At 40.9% G+C, this 17,774-nt stretch overlaps 1 protein-coding gene across 4 annotated transcripts in view; it reads right to left on the bottom strand.

Annotated features, from left to right (window-relative positions):
* The window catches only part of ACAN (aggrecan), a 52,470-nt gene that overhangs the window by 17,515 nt on the left and 17,181 nt on the right, over positions 1–17,774 (bottom strand). For 2 of the 4 annotated variants that reach the window (XM_039359285.1, XM_039359288.1), the window contains exons 3-12: positions 17,378–17,764; positions 15,039–15,213; positions 13,509–13,636; positions 11,267–11,560; positions 10,538–11,020; positions 9,285–9,459; positions 7,334–7,461; positions 6,243–6,536; positions 5,813–5,992; positions 1,363–3,549 (exon numbers count right to left, since the gene is read on the bottom strand). In XM_039359285.1, the coding sequence (XP_039215219.1) occupies positions 1,363–3,549; positions 5,813–5,992; positions 6,243–6,536; positions 7,334–7,461; positions 9,285–9,459; positions 10,538–11,020; positions 11,267–11,560; positions 13,509–13,636; positions 15,039–15,213; positions 17,378–17,764 (4,431 nt within the window). The remainder of the gene's footprint in view (positions 1–1,362; positions 3,550–5,812; positions 5,993–6,242; positions 6,537–7,333; positions 7,462–9,284; positions 9,460–10,537; positions 11,021–11,266; positions 11,561–13,508; positions 13,637–15,038; positions 15,214–17,377; positions 17,765–17,774) is intronic. The other 2 variants (XM_039359287.1, XM_039359289.1) reach the window with 1 other exon arrangement.

Here is a 17,774-nt window from a genome sequence, read left to right as displayed (position 1 = left end):
ATGGTTTGGGGTGAGACAAATATACTTGTATAACCATGTGCTTTCATTGATCGATATGCAAGTCCTGAGAATACCATGTAGCAGGAGTCAAAGAACTCTGGATTTTTCATCAATATTTTAGAGAAAACTGAGCTTTTTATTTTCTAGATAGGTTAAAAACATTTTTAAAAACATCTGGTTTAAGGGACAGATATATAGTTATATTTTTTGCTCCCTCCTATTTGGAAAGTTATAGAATGTAGGAGTCTCCCTGACATTACAATGGTCTAACTTCTTTTATCTCCATGCTGTGGCAAAAGAGATGAGGTAATAACAAGATATCAAAACAGAGGTAACTTTTTAATAACTATTAGTACTCACCCACCCAATATTATAAAATCTATGGTAAATAACCATAGCAATAGTACTTAGACTTATATACCATTTCATAGTGCTTTACAGCCCTCTCTAAGCAGTTTACGGTCAGCATCTTGCCCCCCCCCCAACAATCTGGATCCTCATTTTACTGACAAGTCAACCTTGAGCCTGTCATGATTGAACTCCTGACAGGGGGCAGAATTAGCTTGCAATACTGCATTCTAACCACTGTGCCGCCAGGGCTCCTTAAGTAAAATACTATAAGCAAAATGTATAAAATCTTTGGGGAGATAACTACTGATTGAAGAATTGAATGCTGCTCAGAGATAGGCCTACTGCATTAATTTATGGGACCAAACCATAAGCTTAAAACAAATAACTTATTCTATATTTAATTTTAGCAGCCAAAATGATCATTGTGCCACTTTGAAAAACTCTAGATAATGTAACAATTGAATTCTGAATTAATAAGGCCTCTTCAATTACTACATTAGAAAAAAAAATCACAAAGTTGAATGAATGAGACACCAGAGGCAGGACCCATAATTTCATTCTATTTTGGATGGATTTTATGGTTTATCTCAATGGCAATAGACTATAATCTGGAATACTTCATATATACAGGACCTGGCAAGTTTTTAAATGTGCAGTACCAGTCTATTCTCATTGTAGTAAATCTCTTTGGCATTTTGTCTATTTTGGCATTTTCTCCCCCCCCCTTCCCTGGTATTATAAATTTATATTAATGCAGTTACCTGATGTTGTTTGTTAAAAATTGATAAAAATGTACTTTAAAACATTATTAAACAATACGAGAGAGGGACACATTTATCCAAATGAATGTTCACAATCTTTAGCTAATCAGCCAGTCAGATTAGCCTTCCTGAGATTCTACTTTTGAGAGTCACTATGTCATGGGAGAAATAAGGGAAAGATCAGCCAGTGTGAACATTTAAGGGAGTGTCTATTGGAAGTTCCATTGCATACATGTATTTCTGAATTTACCTTGTGTAATAAGCTGTATCCAATCAGTCCTCTCTGATGGGAGGAGATCGGTAGCTGTTGGTGATGGTAGTGGACTCCCTGGAGCAGCAACATCTCCTGTTTCCAACTCTGGTGTTGGATATGCACTGGCCTCTGTTTCAGCCTGAGTCTCTGCTGGATGCCTCGAGTGTTCAGTTAATTCAACATCTGGACTGCTGGTACTAAGTAAGACATCTGGCGAAAAGACTTTCTCTGGTGTATCTGACACTGTCCAAGGTGCTGGACCTGAACTATCTCCATTAAACTGATTCCTTTCATCAAAAGTCCCAGAGGGAAAGCCACTGGTGAATGGTACCCCAGATGTTTCTGAGTAGTTTTCAGATGATGAAGATGTTTCTCCACCTGGTTCATAATGGGTTGAAGTTTCTAGGTGGCTTCTTGTTGAGACTGATGTTTCATCACTTGTTTCATTAATAAAAGGGGTTCCTACACTAGTTTCATGAAATGTGGATGCCTTACTACTGATTTCAGGATATTCTGGGGAAGATATGGTACTTTCAGGATATGTAGAAATTTCTGCATCAATGGCTTCTCCACTGGATTCAGGAAAATGGAAATATGTTGCCTCTGTTCCTCCAATCACTTGCTGTAAAACTGTTGGGCTTGTCACTGTTTCTATGGAATCAGTTACTAAGACAATTTCTGAGATTCCAGAGACATCACCACTAGCACTGGCTGTGGTTGAAGATGCACCACTTATATCATCAGTTTCTCTACCAAAATATGGAATGCCTGAGGAGGTCTCGCTGAAGTCAACTTTCTCAGATGATACTCCACTAGATGTTGTCACATCATAAGATGCTCCTGATGTTTGTTCCTGTCCTGAAGGAAGCCCACTTATTTCTAATATCCCAGATGTCCCTTCTCCTAATTCTTGCGCAACAGAAGGCTGTGTTATTACTTCCACCAAAGTTGTATCCACAAGGGAAACTGTAGGAAACCCTGATGTGAGACCACTATAATCATATGTTCCGGATGAAATGCCACTGACAAGATCAACACCAGAGCTTTCTCCACTAATGTCTGTTTGTCCACTTGGAAGTCCACTGACTTCAGTAACTCCTGAAGCCCACCCACTGAAGTCTACTTGTCCAGAAGAAGGCTGGCCACTCACATCTAAAATTCCTGGTGTTGTGCCTGATAGATCTTCATCTCCTGAAGGTAATCCACTTATTTCTACAAATCCTTTCCCTTCTTCTTCTTTAGATGAAGGAGTTGTCACTTCAAACAATTTAACATCAATGAAGGTAACCCCTGAAGGTTCACCACTCCCATCAGTAGCTGAAGGTTGGCCACTTAAGTCCACATAGCCACTTAGATCAGGTGGCCCAACAGATGTTCCACTGACATCCATTCCTGAGGACAATCCACTGATGTCTAATAGGCCAGATGACTGTCCACTAACATCAAGTCCTGGTGGTAATTCACTGGTATCAGGTGTGCTAGATAGTTCTCCACTGCTATCAATTCCAGAAGAAAACCCACTGAGGTCACCGGTTCCATAGGCATCAACTCCAGAAGGCAATCCACTGGTTGTGCCACTCCTATCCCAATCGGCAGAGGGGAAGCCTGATACATCTCCATCTCCACTGACTCCAACTGTCCCTTTCCCTTCCATTTCCCTTTCTGTTGCTGTGGTCACAACTTCTGTCAAAGTGGCATTCACCAGAGACACGGTAGGAAATCCAGATGTGAGACCACTATAATCATACTCTCCAGATGGTGATCCATTGAGGTCAGGACCAGAATGGTCTCCACTAAATCCAGAAGGCAACCCACTAAATTCTGGGGGACTTTTGCCTTCCTGGTGCCCAGGTATTTCTTCTTGGGTTCCTGAACTAATCCCTGATAGTTCTTCTTCTCCAGAAGGTAAGGTGCTGACTTCAATAACGCCAGAAGACAAGCCACTTATGTCTCCTGAGGGTAGCCCACTCTCTGCAGAAGGCAGCCCACTCGTTTCAGGGACCCCAGAGGGAAATTCTCCAAATCCTGAAGGTTTTTCACTAGGCTCGACGGTTCCAGTTATCTCTGGAGCTCCAGAAGTCCAGCCAGAAGCAGATATTTCTGTGACTGGAGCTTCTGCACTTGTTCCCTCAGGTATTGCATCAATGGGAAGAACAGTTGATGGACCCGCAACTGGTGGACTCACTTGCATGAAAGAGAAATAAAGAGCAGAGATGCAAGGGTGAATTCTCAAGCAATGCAAGAAAGAAGATCAGCTTTAGGCTATGTTCAAACTCCTTTCTTAAAAAAACAACAACATTATCCTGCAATACATGAAGTATATATTAGCATACGGATATAGGGCTACAGAGCAAGGATGTATTACATACCTTAAGAAAACGGTTTCTCCATTTTGGTGATCAAAACTGGAGTAATATACCAAGAGTAAAATTTATAGTTCTTCTCTAAATGTAATATTCAGAGTAAATTTCATATCCTTTCATTGGAGTTTTCATTGCCGCACCTCTGTTACTGATCTGTAAGTTCCAGATCCTTTTAATTCTACTGTATAATCTTCAGATTGTTTCTGAATCCTACTTCATCAGTTTATAAATAAGGCCACACAGATATTCTGAGCGATGCATTATAAAATGTTTAAATTCAGTTGAATCTCTTTGTTTTCCCCTTTGTTTCTGCAGTTATTTTTGTACTATGCTATTTATATGAAGATAAACTCAGTCAAGTGTACTAGACCATTGTGAAGAGTCTCAAAAGATTTTATCTTTGTCTTGTTAGTAATCAAATATTGCAATCTAAACAGATTGTTCTCTCTCCACTGAATGAATTTCATTGTTTTGCTCGTCATAAAAATAAACAGTTAATAACAAAACAACAGGGGAACAATTAGGACTTATTATTTTCTTGTATTTATCCCAGAAATTTAATATATTACTTTTTACTGTAATAATGTATTCTGCAGTGTTTCTATTTGTATCAGTCCAGAAATATCAACTGTTATGAATGCTGTCCTTATTCTTTTTAATCTGTTTTACTCTTTTGAATCCTATAACATCTTGAATTTAATCCCTGATCTTTTATTGGAGCATATGCAATTTATTACTCATTTATGCTAGTTGCTTAATACTTTTCAATATGTATTGGAATCATACAGAAAAGCAAGTTAAGTCTTGGTAAAATATTCATTTTGATAGCAACAATTCTTCCTAACCAGAAAAGGTTTAATTTTTCTCATCTGAGAACATCTGCTATAATATTTCTCCAACTCTGTAAATAAGTATTTTAAACCAAATTCTTATTATTTTTGACAAGTAGATTTCCAAGAGTTTAACTTTTTGGCGGTAGTGTTAATGCCCATTACTTGATGCAGATATGGCTTTTCTTTCTCTGCTGAAGTCTATGCCAATATTTGGGGGATTTTTGTTATTGATCTGATAACTTGAAAGTAAGCCATATTGTGTGTATTTATTCCGTTAACAATCCTCTATGTTTTTTTGGTTTGTCTTGCCAGTTTGCATGAACATAGCATAGAGAGGTTTTTAGTCAAAGTATTTGACCTGTTTCAGAAAGCTGCAGATATCAATGTTATAATTAGGGAATTTTGTTCAATTTTATCTAATTTATCTAATTCTCTCTTTATCTAGTTTGCCTAGAAAACCCCTGCAGTTTTCTTGGCAAAGTTTTTTTAAAGTGGTTTGCCATTTAGCTTAAATATAAAACTGGCACCAAAAGGAGCCTGGAGCTGGGTTCACATCACATGCTAAACTCTAAATCTAGAGTTACATAGCATAAATATGTGTCATTTGTATCATTACATAGTTATAAGTGAATAAAGTACATGACTTAATGAGACAAAGGCAGTAGATATATGCTAACGATGCAAATATTTTTTTACATATGGGCAAAAAACACTTTTTAAGATTATCTGATCTCTGGCTATCTTTGGGGAGAGGAGAGAATAGCCTGGATCTAGATTTCATTCATGAAATTTAAAATCTGCTAAATGGGAATTCACTTAGAGTTTACTAGAGTTGGATTGCAGAATAGAATAGAATAGAATAGAATAGAATAGAATAGAATGGAATGGAATAGAATAGAATAGAATAGAGTAGAATAGAGTAGAGTAGAGTAGAGTAGAGTAGAGTAGACAAATAGAATAGAGTAGAGTAGAAGAATAGAGTAGAGTAGAGTAGAGTAGAGTAGAAGAATAGAATAGACTAGAAGAATAGAGTAGAGTAGAGTAGAATAATAATTTTATTGTCATTTTGAATGTACACTAATTGGCATACATTAAAATGAAATTTGAATAAACAAATATTAAGATGAGGTTTTACTATCTTCTTACTGTTACATACTGTATATACTCATACAGCTTCCTATACAAGCACATCTCAAAAATGTTGCAGTTCCAAGAGTTTATTCTGGAGTTGAACCAATGGAACTTATTTACCAGATAACAGTGATGTGTCAGTTGGAAATACTTCTGTTCCCCACTCAGTTTGATTATCAGAATCAGTGGCAAATTCCATTCCCACAGTTGTTTCTTCCCCAGAAGGAACTTCTTCTACACCGGGGATCATCTGAACTGTAATGAAGTCTTCTTCTATTTCCTCATACAAAGATGGTGTTGCTAAAAGACAGAAATCATTGTTCAGAATACTCAAATAGGGAAGTTCGAGGTAGATATAGAATGAAGTCTCCATGATATAAAGCATGGATCTCCAAATTCCATGCTGGCTAGAAAATTGTGGGAGTTGAGGTCCACAAGTCTTAAAGTTGCCAAGTTTGGAGACCACTGATACAAAGGAATGGGGAAAAAATTTGAATTCTGAGTGGAAAAGATTGTTCCCTCCAGTTCAGAAAGATGAGCAGTTCCTTACCTTTGAAGCAAAAGACATGATGCCTGGATTGGGGGTCAGGGAATCCTGTCTGATTGGAGTACAAGTAAATCGTTCTCACACCAGGCTTGTCTCCACCGCAGGTAGGGCGGGGATTAACGATGGGATATCGGAGGCTGCCATCAGCCAACCAGCCGGCCTGGCAGATATCTTGGCCCAACCTCCAGGCAGCGTAGAGTTGTCCAGTGGAAGCTATGGTTGCGTTTTGACTCTCACAATATCTTTGGGCTTCCAGGAAAGTGAATTGTGCTGTCTGAGTTGCAAAGAAGACCTCACCTATAGAAAAATGATGAACAGTGGTGAGGTCCTATCTCCATTAGAGCTATGCAGCACTTGGGATTCAATTTCTCCCAGACCCTACGGAGCATGGATCTAGCACCTATCCATAACACCTCCAAGCAACTGAAAAATCCCATAAATGGATGCCATTGCTTTTGCTGGAGGTCCAGATCCAATGGCCCTGATTTATGAACAGTTCCTGACCTACTAGCAACAATGGGGTGTAAAGATTATGTATTTCCTTTTTATCTCATCTTTCACTTCCTCTTTATCTTAGTCAGTGTTTCTTGACCAACTTTTAAAATATCTGGACTTCAACTCTTAGGATTCTGGTTGGAGAATTTTGGGAGTTGGAGTCCACGTGTCTTGAAGTTGCCAAAGTTAGGAAATGCTGGTCTAAGTGATTGCTGATCTGAAGTCACTTCCTTCAGTCTTTCTTTCTTCCAGGACACATGTACCACAAAGCTCATGCTTTTGATTCTCTTCCTACTGGGCTGTGGTTAGCTAGGGTCTAGGCTGTGTCTATTGGTACAATGCTTTTCCTGTAAATAAATATTCTCTCCGCAATGAAGCTTGCTTCACTAATCTTTGCTCAGGTCAGATTCCTGCTCTGCAGAATGTTTTTTTGTCTCACACCTACAAGAGCACTTCAGCCGTCAGCATCTTAAGATGTGGTAGACACCTACAATCTTCACCTTCAGAGATTGAAACTAAAATCGTCTAGCAGTATTTCCATGACTACACCAGAGATGAATACAACACTTCTCCAGAAGATCCCATAAATGTAAACATACCTTTCAGTCTTTCAATGTAACAGTAGGCATCAAACTTTTCTGATGCTGGGCGCATACCATAGGATCGCACTCCAGGGAAGTTCTGCTTGTCTCCTGCACATTTACTGCGTGGAACAACAATGGGATACCTGCCCAACAAGGATGGATCTCATCAAAGATCTCAGAATTTTTCACTAATAGCTGAGGAATGCTTTAGGTAGGCTAGGACAGGGGTCTGCAAACACAAGTCTTAAAGTTCTCAAGCTTGCAGACCCCCCGGGCTAGGATCATGTAATTGTTTTCAATGTAAGGATTGCACTTAGGTTTTTGGGAATGTGTTGGGAGCTATATTCCCAAAGTAGCTCAGGCTAAAACTATTTCATGAATTTATATTTAATTAACTGAATAAATTTTACGACCTCTGCATGTGTACTTAATGGACAAAATGTTAAAAGTTGTAGTTTTGCTGACAACCTTTGGAAATACTTCAGAGACCACCCAAAGCTTTCAGCTCTATGTACCTGGTGAGATCACAATGGGCAGATCTGAACTAGCTTCCTCAGCCGGCACACCATGGTATTAATAATCTCTTCGTTGAATGAAATTAAAAAGAATGTGACAACAACTTTGCATGATTTCAAAATCATTGTAAATTTGCCTTGCTCCTTAATTTTAAGCTTTGTATTCCTCCACGGGTGCTGTTGTCATGATTCCTGATTTCTGTTTTGTTTTATACTACGTCTTTAAACCCACTGTGAACTACCTTGAGTTGTTTGCCATACATTAAACAGCCTTATACATTTAACACAACAGATAAAATAAACAGAAACAGACTTCCAAATTTGTGGGGGAGAGAAAATGTACTTAGTAATCAAGAAAATGTTAGAACAACACATTTCCTTTCAGCTTTGCAAGCTACGTCATTGGCAGTTTCTGCACTGCAGTTTGAAGAATTTGAAACTCTCCTGTGAGCTGACAAGTTCAATGTAAATATTTTTTCTGGAGAGAAAAAAAAATGGGTGAGTGGATAACTCTGAGGTGAAGAGAGACCCAGATCGGTGCTTCAAAGCTTTGTTTTAGGCTTTAGAAGTATTAGGGGTTTACTTAGAATTCCAAGCATCATTTTCCAGGAAGAAGCTCTTGGAGTAAGATCCAACTCAATTTATAAACTTGAATCTCAATTGTATTATTTTAATCTGCAGTGGAAACTCTCCTGATGGAAATTCCCATTGAAATCAATCTCTGTGCCTAGAGAAAGGGCAAATAAGACAGAAGGCTAAACCTTCTCATTTTCTAGGATCACAGAAGATGGATCCAGGTGCACAAAACTTTCCAAACTCAGGACTGGCTTTGACTTTTAAGTGAGATACAAGAATTGCATTTGGGGATGCCAGGACAAAATTAAATGTGATTAATTACATTTGAATTGTAGTCAGATCAACTAGACACAGTCAATTAAGCCTTGATTGGGCTCCAATAACAGGAATACCTAGGGCACTTAAGATCACACTGGCCGCTTATAAACAACACCATAGAGTTTAAATGCTGTTTAGTTTTTTGGACAGCTTGCCTGTTTCTGCAAGCTCAACCAGTCTGGCTAGTCTTAAGGTCCAAGACATCACAAGGACCTAGCAAAAATGGATTCATTTAGCATCTGGGTTGTATGTGTTGCATGCAGCCCCTGTTTTTATATTGAAAGTCCAGTGGAAACTTTTTGAAGAGCAATGGGGACCCTCCCAAGCTTATACGCAGAATCCCATATATTCTCGTGATTTTGGAACCAATACTCAATAGATAATGTAAGGGGAAAAAAATTGGGCATCCCAATAACAGAATCTATAGAAATTATGGTACTCCTGCTTATTGGAGATCCCCGGAGGCTGATTAAAATAGACAGAAAAATCTGTTCTGCAGACAGGAAAATTCCTCTGCGTGATACGTTCCTTCCTTAGCCATCAGCCCAGAACCTTACCTGACTGTCTGGTCACTTAGCCAGCCAGCATCACACTGCTCATACCCTTCTTCATAGGCAGCCTGTAGTTGCTCTGGAGTAGCAATAGCAGCATGATTATCTAGGCAAGCTTGCTGAGCTTCAACAAAAGTCAGGGAATATCTGTTGGTGGATGGCCGGTAATGAAAAACGACACCTGCAGAGAAATCAACACAACACAAGTAGGAAGTAGGTTGAAAAAGAAACAGGATACATGGGTGGTAGTTAAGGAAAGAATAAAGAAGATAAAATATTTTTGCTGGGAGTTATTCCCTTATGCCATACAATTCTTGGTATCTGATTCACATGACCCATGGGATGAGGGCAGAGTTCCTGTGTGGTGCAAACACACAGACAAGGTTTGTTTAAAAGCATGCACCTCCCAAACTCAGCAGAGATTGTGTCTCATGAAAGGATCGAGAAGATTGTCTGTGTGTTGTACAGTGTGTCCATGTATGTTGAAAAGCTGAAGAGAGAAAAGGTATCAGAGAAGAAGAGGAAAAGTATGGAGAAAGTTAGAAGATGCTCTGGAGGTGAGGAAGACAGCCCAGAAACCATGTTCACACAACATGCTCAAGGAGGTGAGGCAGTTTGGAGAAGCTTAGTGCAAGGGTTTCATACTTGTTAAAAATCTGCCTCAGAAATGCTCTCTCTGCCATGCACATGGCAGGATCAACTCCTATCTCTCTTCCAATCATGAAATGCATTCTCACGGACATCGCTCCCAGTCTGAACCTTCAAGTAAAGACCCCAAATCTTTCTCTCTGGCTATGCTTTTGAATAATGTTTGTTTAACAGAATTTATATGGCTGCTCCAGTGGTGAGTTTCAGCCGGTTCGCACCACTTCGGCAGAATCGGTAGCTAATTTTTGATTGCCCAGGCCCAGAATGACTTCCAGAAGTGGCATCCACATAGAGAACCGGTTGTTCACATACTTGAATCCCACTACTGGACTACTCACTCTCAGTGACTCTGGACAGCGTACACAAATAAAAATCCAACATACAATCAAATCCAACAAACAATAAAAAATAGCTCCCTCCCACCTCCCTGGCTACAACAACCAATCAGATAAGTCACTTGATAGGCTCTTTGCCACTCTGGGTGACGATGATGATGATCTACTAATTACTTCAGTGCTTTTGCTGATTGTTTTTGAATTCTCTATTATTTTTGTCTATTGATTAGCTTGATGCTTCACATTGAAAAACAGAGGATACCCTTGGTTCCCTACCTGTGGGAGAAGCGGGTTTCTGAGGGACTTGATCCACAGCAGGAGCAGCTGTCCCTGGCACAATCTGCTCTTCTACCGTCAACGGTGAGGCTGATTCGGATTCTGTTGTGGCAGTGGACCATGAACTATATTCCTCTGACGTTTCTGGGATAGCCGTGGGGAAGAGTGCATCCAGGGTTGAGGCAGTATCATTTTCTAGCTCCTCCCAGATCCCGATCTCAGTCCTGTTCTCTGTCTCATCGGTGAAACCTGTTGGAAAGAGACCTGGAGCTTCTGTAATGCCTTCATCCACCTCCAAGATGGTGGTGGTCAGGTCTATAGGTTCCAAAGTTGCAATGCTTCCTCGAGCCTCTTCTTCGGTTGCATTGCGTGGAAGTTCCAGCTCAAAATCTGACTCCGTGAACGTCTGGATGGTGAAGCCACTGCCCAGCTCATCGACAGAGTCATCTGTGACATTCTCATGGATGACATGAAAGTCAACACCTAAAGCACAAAGAAGATAACGGTGAAGTTATTTGCTTTGGTAAAGCGAATCACAATAGGGAACCCGCCTTTTTAAGGCTGTCCCAGGACTATCCTCAAATGCTTATTTGAGAGGAAGAGAAAAGCACATCTGTGTATTTTTTTTTAAAAGGGTGGGAAGCAGAAAATGCTATGAAATATTGGAAGAAAGAACTGCCAAGACAGAATGGAAAAAAAAAATAGCTCAATGTCTCTGTTTCTACTCACCGGTGTAGCAAATGGCATCATAGTGCGAATGAGGGTAAGGATACCCTGTCTGGTTGACATAAAGATACACCGTGCGTACTCCCACCAGGTTGCCACCACAGATGGGACTTGGTTTGTTGATGGGATAACGGACACTGCGGTCTGCCAGCCAGCCAGCACTGCAGACATCCATCCCATCCTTCCAGGCTAGATACAATTCTCCTGTTGTTGCCAAACGTCCACCAAGACTATGGCATTTCTCTGCTGCTTCTGAGAAGGTGAACTTCTCAGCGGAGGTGGCATAGAAGACTTTGCCTGCAATCACAAGGCATAATTATGCCACCGATTAGCTCCCGAAATGGTGCCCCTTCTATTCATTGAGAAACTTCATTAGACTTTTCCGTCCATTATCTTTGCTTATGCACAGGGACTGAAAATTCCAGAGGAAAACACTTGGGTGTGTGTGTGTGTGTGTGTGTGTGTGTGTGTGTGTGTGTGTGAAAATGGATTAGAAAACACATTTCTGAGAATGAACGGATAGAAATTTGAACTCTTGATTTCTTAAGAACTGGACTGTGGAAAAATTACACCCCCTATTATTTTAAGACAACCCCACCCATTTTATCAGCCAGGTGCACAATGAAAAATGTGGATAAGGACTGAGGTTATTCCCTGTTGGATTCATTTGAAAAGAATAACAGGCGTCCTCCATCTTTTTCTCTTAGGATTTTTCCTTCCTCAGCTTGTTCCTTCTTTCACTTATAATACATTTTCATTAACTACTCAGATGCTACATCGTAGAAGAGAATTATGTCTCCCCTGGGAATCGTCTGCAAATTGCTTTCTCCTCCCCAAGTTTGCTACCTGCAAGTTCAACCTTTTCATTCAGTCCTAAAGATGAATCCAGAATATTAAGCTATGAAACCCACCAGCCGCCCCCTACAATTTCGGCATAATTTATCTCCATGGGTTGCTGAGAGGATTAAATTAGAAGCAGGGTACCAGATCTGCTATTTTCAGATTCTTGAGTGCAGGATTTTTAAAGTAAGAAAACAAGAGTTTTGATAAATCTAGAAAATGTTCTGAATAGGGTTGACAGTACAGTTATTACAATACAGATTTACTTGTAAAATCTATTTGAGACTAACAGACCCCCCTAATGCTTATTAAAGAGCATTTTCTTTAACTTTAGAGGCAGCTATTTTCCAAAATAATTTCAGAATTCAGAAAAAGGTGGTCAGTTCCTTCAAACATTCTGTCCTCCCTCCATCTCCGGCAAACAAACAGAACAGAATAAAGGAGTTGGAAGGGACTGTGGAGGTCTTCTATCTGCTCATACAGGAATTCCTCTGCCATTTTGGACAAATAGTTGTCAAATCTCTCTTGAAAACCTCCAGTGTTGGAATACCCACAACTTCTGAAGGCAAACCCTATCGCTCTTTGGAGAAGTCGTCCAGAAATTAGGTTTTGATATCATTATTATCTAGATAAGTTGAGACTCTAGTCCAGTGGTTCTCAACCTGTGGGTCGCGACCCCATTTGGGGTCGAACGACCATTTCACGGGGGCTGCCAAACAACACAGTCCGCCATTTTTCCCCCCTTTTCCTTAGCTGTGCTACTCCCTTTTATTCTATTGGCTTTTGAAAGCCAATAGAATAGACTCTCTTGAATAGAGTCTAATTCTATTGGCTTTCAAAAGCCAATAGGAATTGTCCAGGCTGTCTCTGCCCTGCTGAGCCTGCCAAAAGTCCCATTCTGCAAACGGTGCTGCACCAGTTGAGTAGTCCTCCACTTACGACTGGTTGGGGGCATTAAAAAGGTTGAGAACCACTGCTCTAGTCATTTGTGGATGGATAAGGGGAATGGACAAAGAAGAACAAGATGAATCTGATCAAACTGGTTGATCTTAACAGCTACTCTGCTGCTACTTCAAGTGATCTTCTCAGTACTCACCTTGATTGACCTTGAGCAGCTTAATTTTTGTTCTTGCCTTTAATTGTGCTGATTAAAATATCCACAGTACTCTTCCTGAGTATTGTGGATTTTTCCAATATTTTAGAGGACAAGAACTCCCACTTAATAATCTTTGTACACGTTGGGCTGAGAACTTATAACCCTAAAAAGCCTCTCAAAGCACATCAAATCCATGTGTTTATTTTGCTGCTTAAATCACTGAGCAATGTTTTAAGCCCTGCACAAGCTATTATTAATGCCTTCTAGCGGAAGAATAGAAGTGTGTTAAGTATAACAAGGAACTATTACCTTCCATTTCCTCTGCATAACAATAGACATCATATGTCTCATCTGTATCTCGAATACCATATGTTCTCACTCCAGGAAATCCATCCTTGTCACCATAACAACCTTCTCGAGGATGGTGCATTGGGTACCTAGTTTAATAAAAGAGTTGGGGGGGAAGGAAAATTTATCTTCAAGGGAAAAGGACGGAGAAGGGAAATAGTATACTCTGGGATAGAAATAATTTCTAGAAAAATCAAAAAGACGATTGAGCATTCAGAACTATAGCTTTTATGTTAACTGGAAAACTAACATGGAGAACCTCCACTTCGTGGACCACTGAGTTCCACCACTCAGTTCTCTGGCTTCTTCTCACTGTTTTCAATCTTCATTTTCTTTTTTCTTTTTTTAATTGTCCATCCCATAAATGTTTGCTCATAAAAATGAGAAATTTCTCCCTCGGGGAAACTCTTGTTCCAAGCTCTGATAGAAATGTTTCTCTCTTATATATATATATAAAAATGGAATTACAAGCTGTGATTGTTTTTTCTGCCTCTGCAGAGAAACAGAAAGAATTGGGATTACAGCTGAAGGGGACAAGCTTACAAATGGGGCATGTTTTCACTGCAGGTGCTGTATGTAGCGTGTCAAGGCGCCTAGGGCAGCGATGATTGAGTCATGTGGGTAGGACCAGATTTTTTTTTAATTTATTTATTTGAGAGGGAGAGACTTTAAGATATTTTGGGGTTTTTTTTTTTTCCCAACAGTTAAGCCTTTCCTGGGGCTTTTACCATAGTTCAATGGATAGGAAACCATGACAACTGGATTCTGGAACTGTAAAACTCATTAATGAGACCTCAAGTTGCCCATCTCTGCCTGGCTGCATAGTTGTGCAAAACTTAACCATCTGGAAGTCACTTAACTGCAACTCACAGCAAGCAGGCCAATCTGTGAGGGAAGCTGGGAGAAGTAGTTCAGTGACACCTGCGCTGAAGGTGTGCACCCATGCTTTTAAAATTTTTACTTTTCTTTCCTGAGTTTCCACTAATATTATCCAGGCCAGCAGAATTGGGTGGAGAGAAAAACCCAATTCTCTCACCTGCTATAAAGCCTTCAGTTCTCATTAAACGAGTTCTCTCACCTGCAGTTCTCATTAAACGAGCTGGAAGGAGATAGCCGAGTCACGTAGTCCCTAATTGCTGATCCACAGCACCACTTAATAGTATACCATGATTAGTCACTCCACACCGACCACTCTGGCTGGGGAACATTGGAAATGAATGTGTAGGAGGAGAGCAGGAAGAGCCAGGTAGTGGCGTCAAGAATGGAATCAGCCTAGAGTCACTATGTTGCCACAAATGGTTCTAAGGCCAACCTCTCTTGAATTCCACTGACTCTCTGTCTAGCACCAATGTAGTGATGTCTGTTTGTTGACTAGGTTCTTGTGTATAGACATGAGCAATACAACATTTTAACTGGAACTTAATGTGTGGTCCCGGTTCTTTGCATCTGACAGATGAATTGGTATACAACCCTCCCTTGGCAATTGCTTACCTGACTGTTTGATCAGACAACCAACCAGCATCGCACTGGTCAAAGCCATCATCGTACGCAGCCTGGAGTTGCTCGGGAGTTGCAATGACGGCACTGTTCTGGATGCATGCCTGCTTTGCCTTCTCAAAGTTTAAAGTGTAGCGGGTAGAGATGGCTCTGTAATGGAACACGATCCCTGGAAAACACATTGGTTCAGTTTACACAGCAGGCTTCACTTGGCTACTGAACTAACCCACTGTTGTGGTCTGTCAGCTGCCGGAGGACTCCACGGCCAACTCAGAGGAGGAAGCACAGAAGTGGGTGTCGGCCCTAGCATCGGGGCCATCTGAAAGCTCCAATGGGGATGAAGGAATGGAGCTGTTGCAGCCATGGACAGAGGTGGAGCCTGGGCCATCCGCCAGCCCCCAGATGGAAAGGCTGAGACCTCCATGCCTTGAGGCAAGTGATTCAGGAGAGGAGGATCACATGGGGCCAGTGATTGATGCGCAGGTGCGGCGGAGGCTGAGAAGAGGAGAACAGCAAGAGACTATGGGCCGGTCTTTGGGGCGGAAGAATCACCGCTGCTAATAGAACCCCACCCTCAGCTGTGGATAAAAGGCAGGGGCGGAGACGAATAGGTGTGGCAGACAACTATTCATCTCCCTACCAGTCAGGTCTGTTTGGAATTCCTGACTCTGGTTTGTAAACTTGCTGGAGTTTTCCTCAGATCCTGTGGCACTGGGAGTTGGAGTGCCTTCTGAGCGTGTGCATGTTGGAAAAGAGCCAGCTTGCCTGAAGGACTCCTGCTGCAAGCGTGGTGAGAGACTGAGATTAACTCTGGGTTTTGGGAGACCCCTGCAGGGGAAAAGGGAGCGAGTTCCATTGTTTGGAGGCAACTAAAGACCTGAACAGTCGGCTGTGTGAAACTGCTGGCATTCCTGAATAAAAGGAATGTTGAAGATTTGTTGGTGTGTCTGTGTGTTCGGGGAGTCGGGTCAGTACACCCACCTTCTGGATTGGTGCAATGTTTTGGTGCCTAGGTTAATAAAAGGACCGGGTGTCTACAAGGTGCTGGTTCCCCCAAAACTAGCCTAACTAGTTGCTTGTAGTTCAGCCACTCATATCCATAGAGATCAATGACAAAATCTAAAACCCTTTTCAGGTAAAAATGGTCAAATGGCTGACTTTTTAGCACTGCCATCTTCCTATGAGAAAAATGTGATCTTCATTTAGCACCTCAAGTTTGACATTTAACGCCCCACAAAAAAAGATGAATATTTTGGGCTTCACTCACTGAAATCAGATCACCCAAAGAGCATTGTGACCTCAGAAGCCAAAGGAAGGGAAACCCACTAAAAGTACATCTAATTTATACTGAAAGCAGTTGCATTATCCTTTGTGTGTGCATATGATCTAGTTGAGCTAATTCCTTTTGGACTAATGAATATCGTTGTAATAGACTGTGGACTTGCAGCAGTGGGGAGGGGGGAATTTAGGCAACACACACACACACACACACACACACACACACACACCATTCCCAGATAGAGTCCCGGGACTGTGCAATCCCAAGATGGAAGCAGGAGGGGAAAGAAGTTAGAAGGTTATACTTAATTTGGCAAGATTGATGTCAAGAGACAAGACAGTGAGATCCAGTTGAATCTGATCCTTATACCCAATAGGCAGAATCTTGCCAAACAAAAACTATAACCTTCTAACCTTCATCATAAACAATACATTTGTTTATATTTATATTTGCTTCTTTGTCACACATTCAGACGAATACATGTTCACTGTAAACAGATTCAATGCAGATATTCCCTCAGTCACTATTCTTGTTCATGACTCATTGTTCTCCCTACTACCTCATCTCATTCCCACCCATCCATTCAGGCTACTTAGCAGAATATTTTATCATGCTGGATCAGAGAATATGGTACCTTTGTACATCTTTCATTATCACTAAAGCATAACAGCCACCAATGTTCACTTGGAGCATTCTAAATGACACTGGTTCATACTTTCTGACATATAACTTAGTCTTCTGATTCATAATTAAACATATAGTGTTTCTTCAGAAATCAATGAGCACTAGTAGGAATAAAAATGGAGGTACCAATAAAGAAGAATCGTTGAAATGAAATCAGGGTTGAAATGAGAGGTCCTTGGCGCTCTCTGAGCTTAGTTGTGTTTTTGCAAATGTTTCATTATCCAAACCAGGTAATGGTCATGAGTGCTAACACTGATAAAAACAACCAATGTTAGCACCAAGGACCCCTCATAAAAATGGAGGGGAAATTTGCAGCACATCCCCAATCAAAAGTCAGCTCAAAAACAGTAAAGAAGATTTGCTTTCTCACCTTTAACTTTCACCTCCACCATGTCCTGGCTGTCCTCGATACCATGAATTACTTCACAGCGGTAGATCCCAGTATCATTGGACCGGAGTGTCTTGATTTCCAAAGTAGCATCAGTTGGTATGGAAGGATAATTGGGTAGAGAGATAGATTCTTGGTAGGCAGTGTTGATCCGTACCTGCCCATCCATGGCCACTAGAAGGATAACTTCTTTGTCTTCTGATAGTTTGCTCCATTTGATTCTTGGGGACACTGGTGGGGTGTTGGGAGCTGTGGTGATTGGCCCCAAAGTGTCGATAAAGTAGCAGGGAATGGTCAACGTTCTTCCCAAGGGAACACGCAGGGGAGAACGTAAAGGTATGCTCACACTGAGTGTGGCGCTGTGGTCTACTGATCCCCA

This window comes from Crotalus tigris, unplaced genomic scaffold, assembly GCF_016545835.1.
Source record: "Crotalus tigris isolate CLP2741 ecotype Arizona unplaced genomic scaffold, ASM1654583v1 scf7180000019068.10715455, whole genome shotgun sequence".
Taxonomy (NCBI): domain Eukaryota; kingdom Metazoa; phylum Chordata; class Lepidosauria; order Squamata; family Viperidae; genus Crotalus; species Crotalus tigris.
Note: the sequence above shows the minus strand (reverse complement) of the source record. Positions and strands in the feature narration are given on the sequence as shown.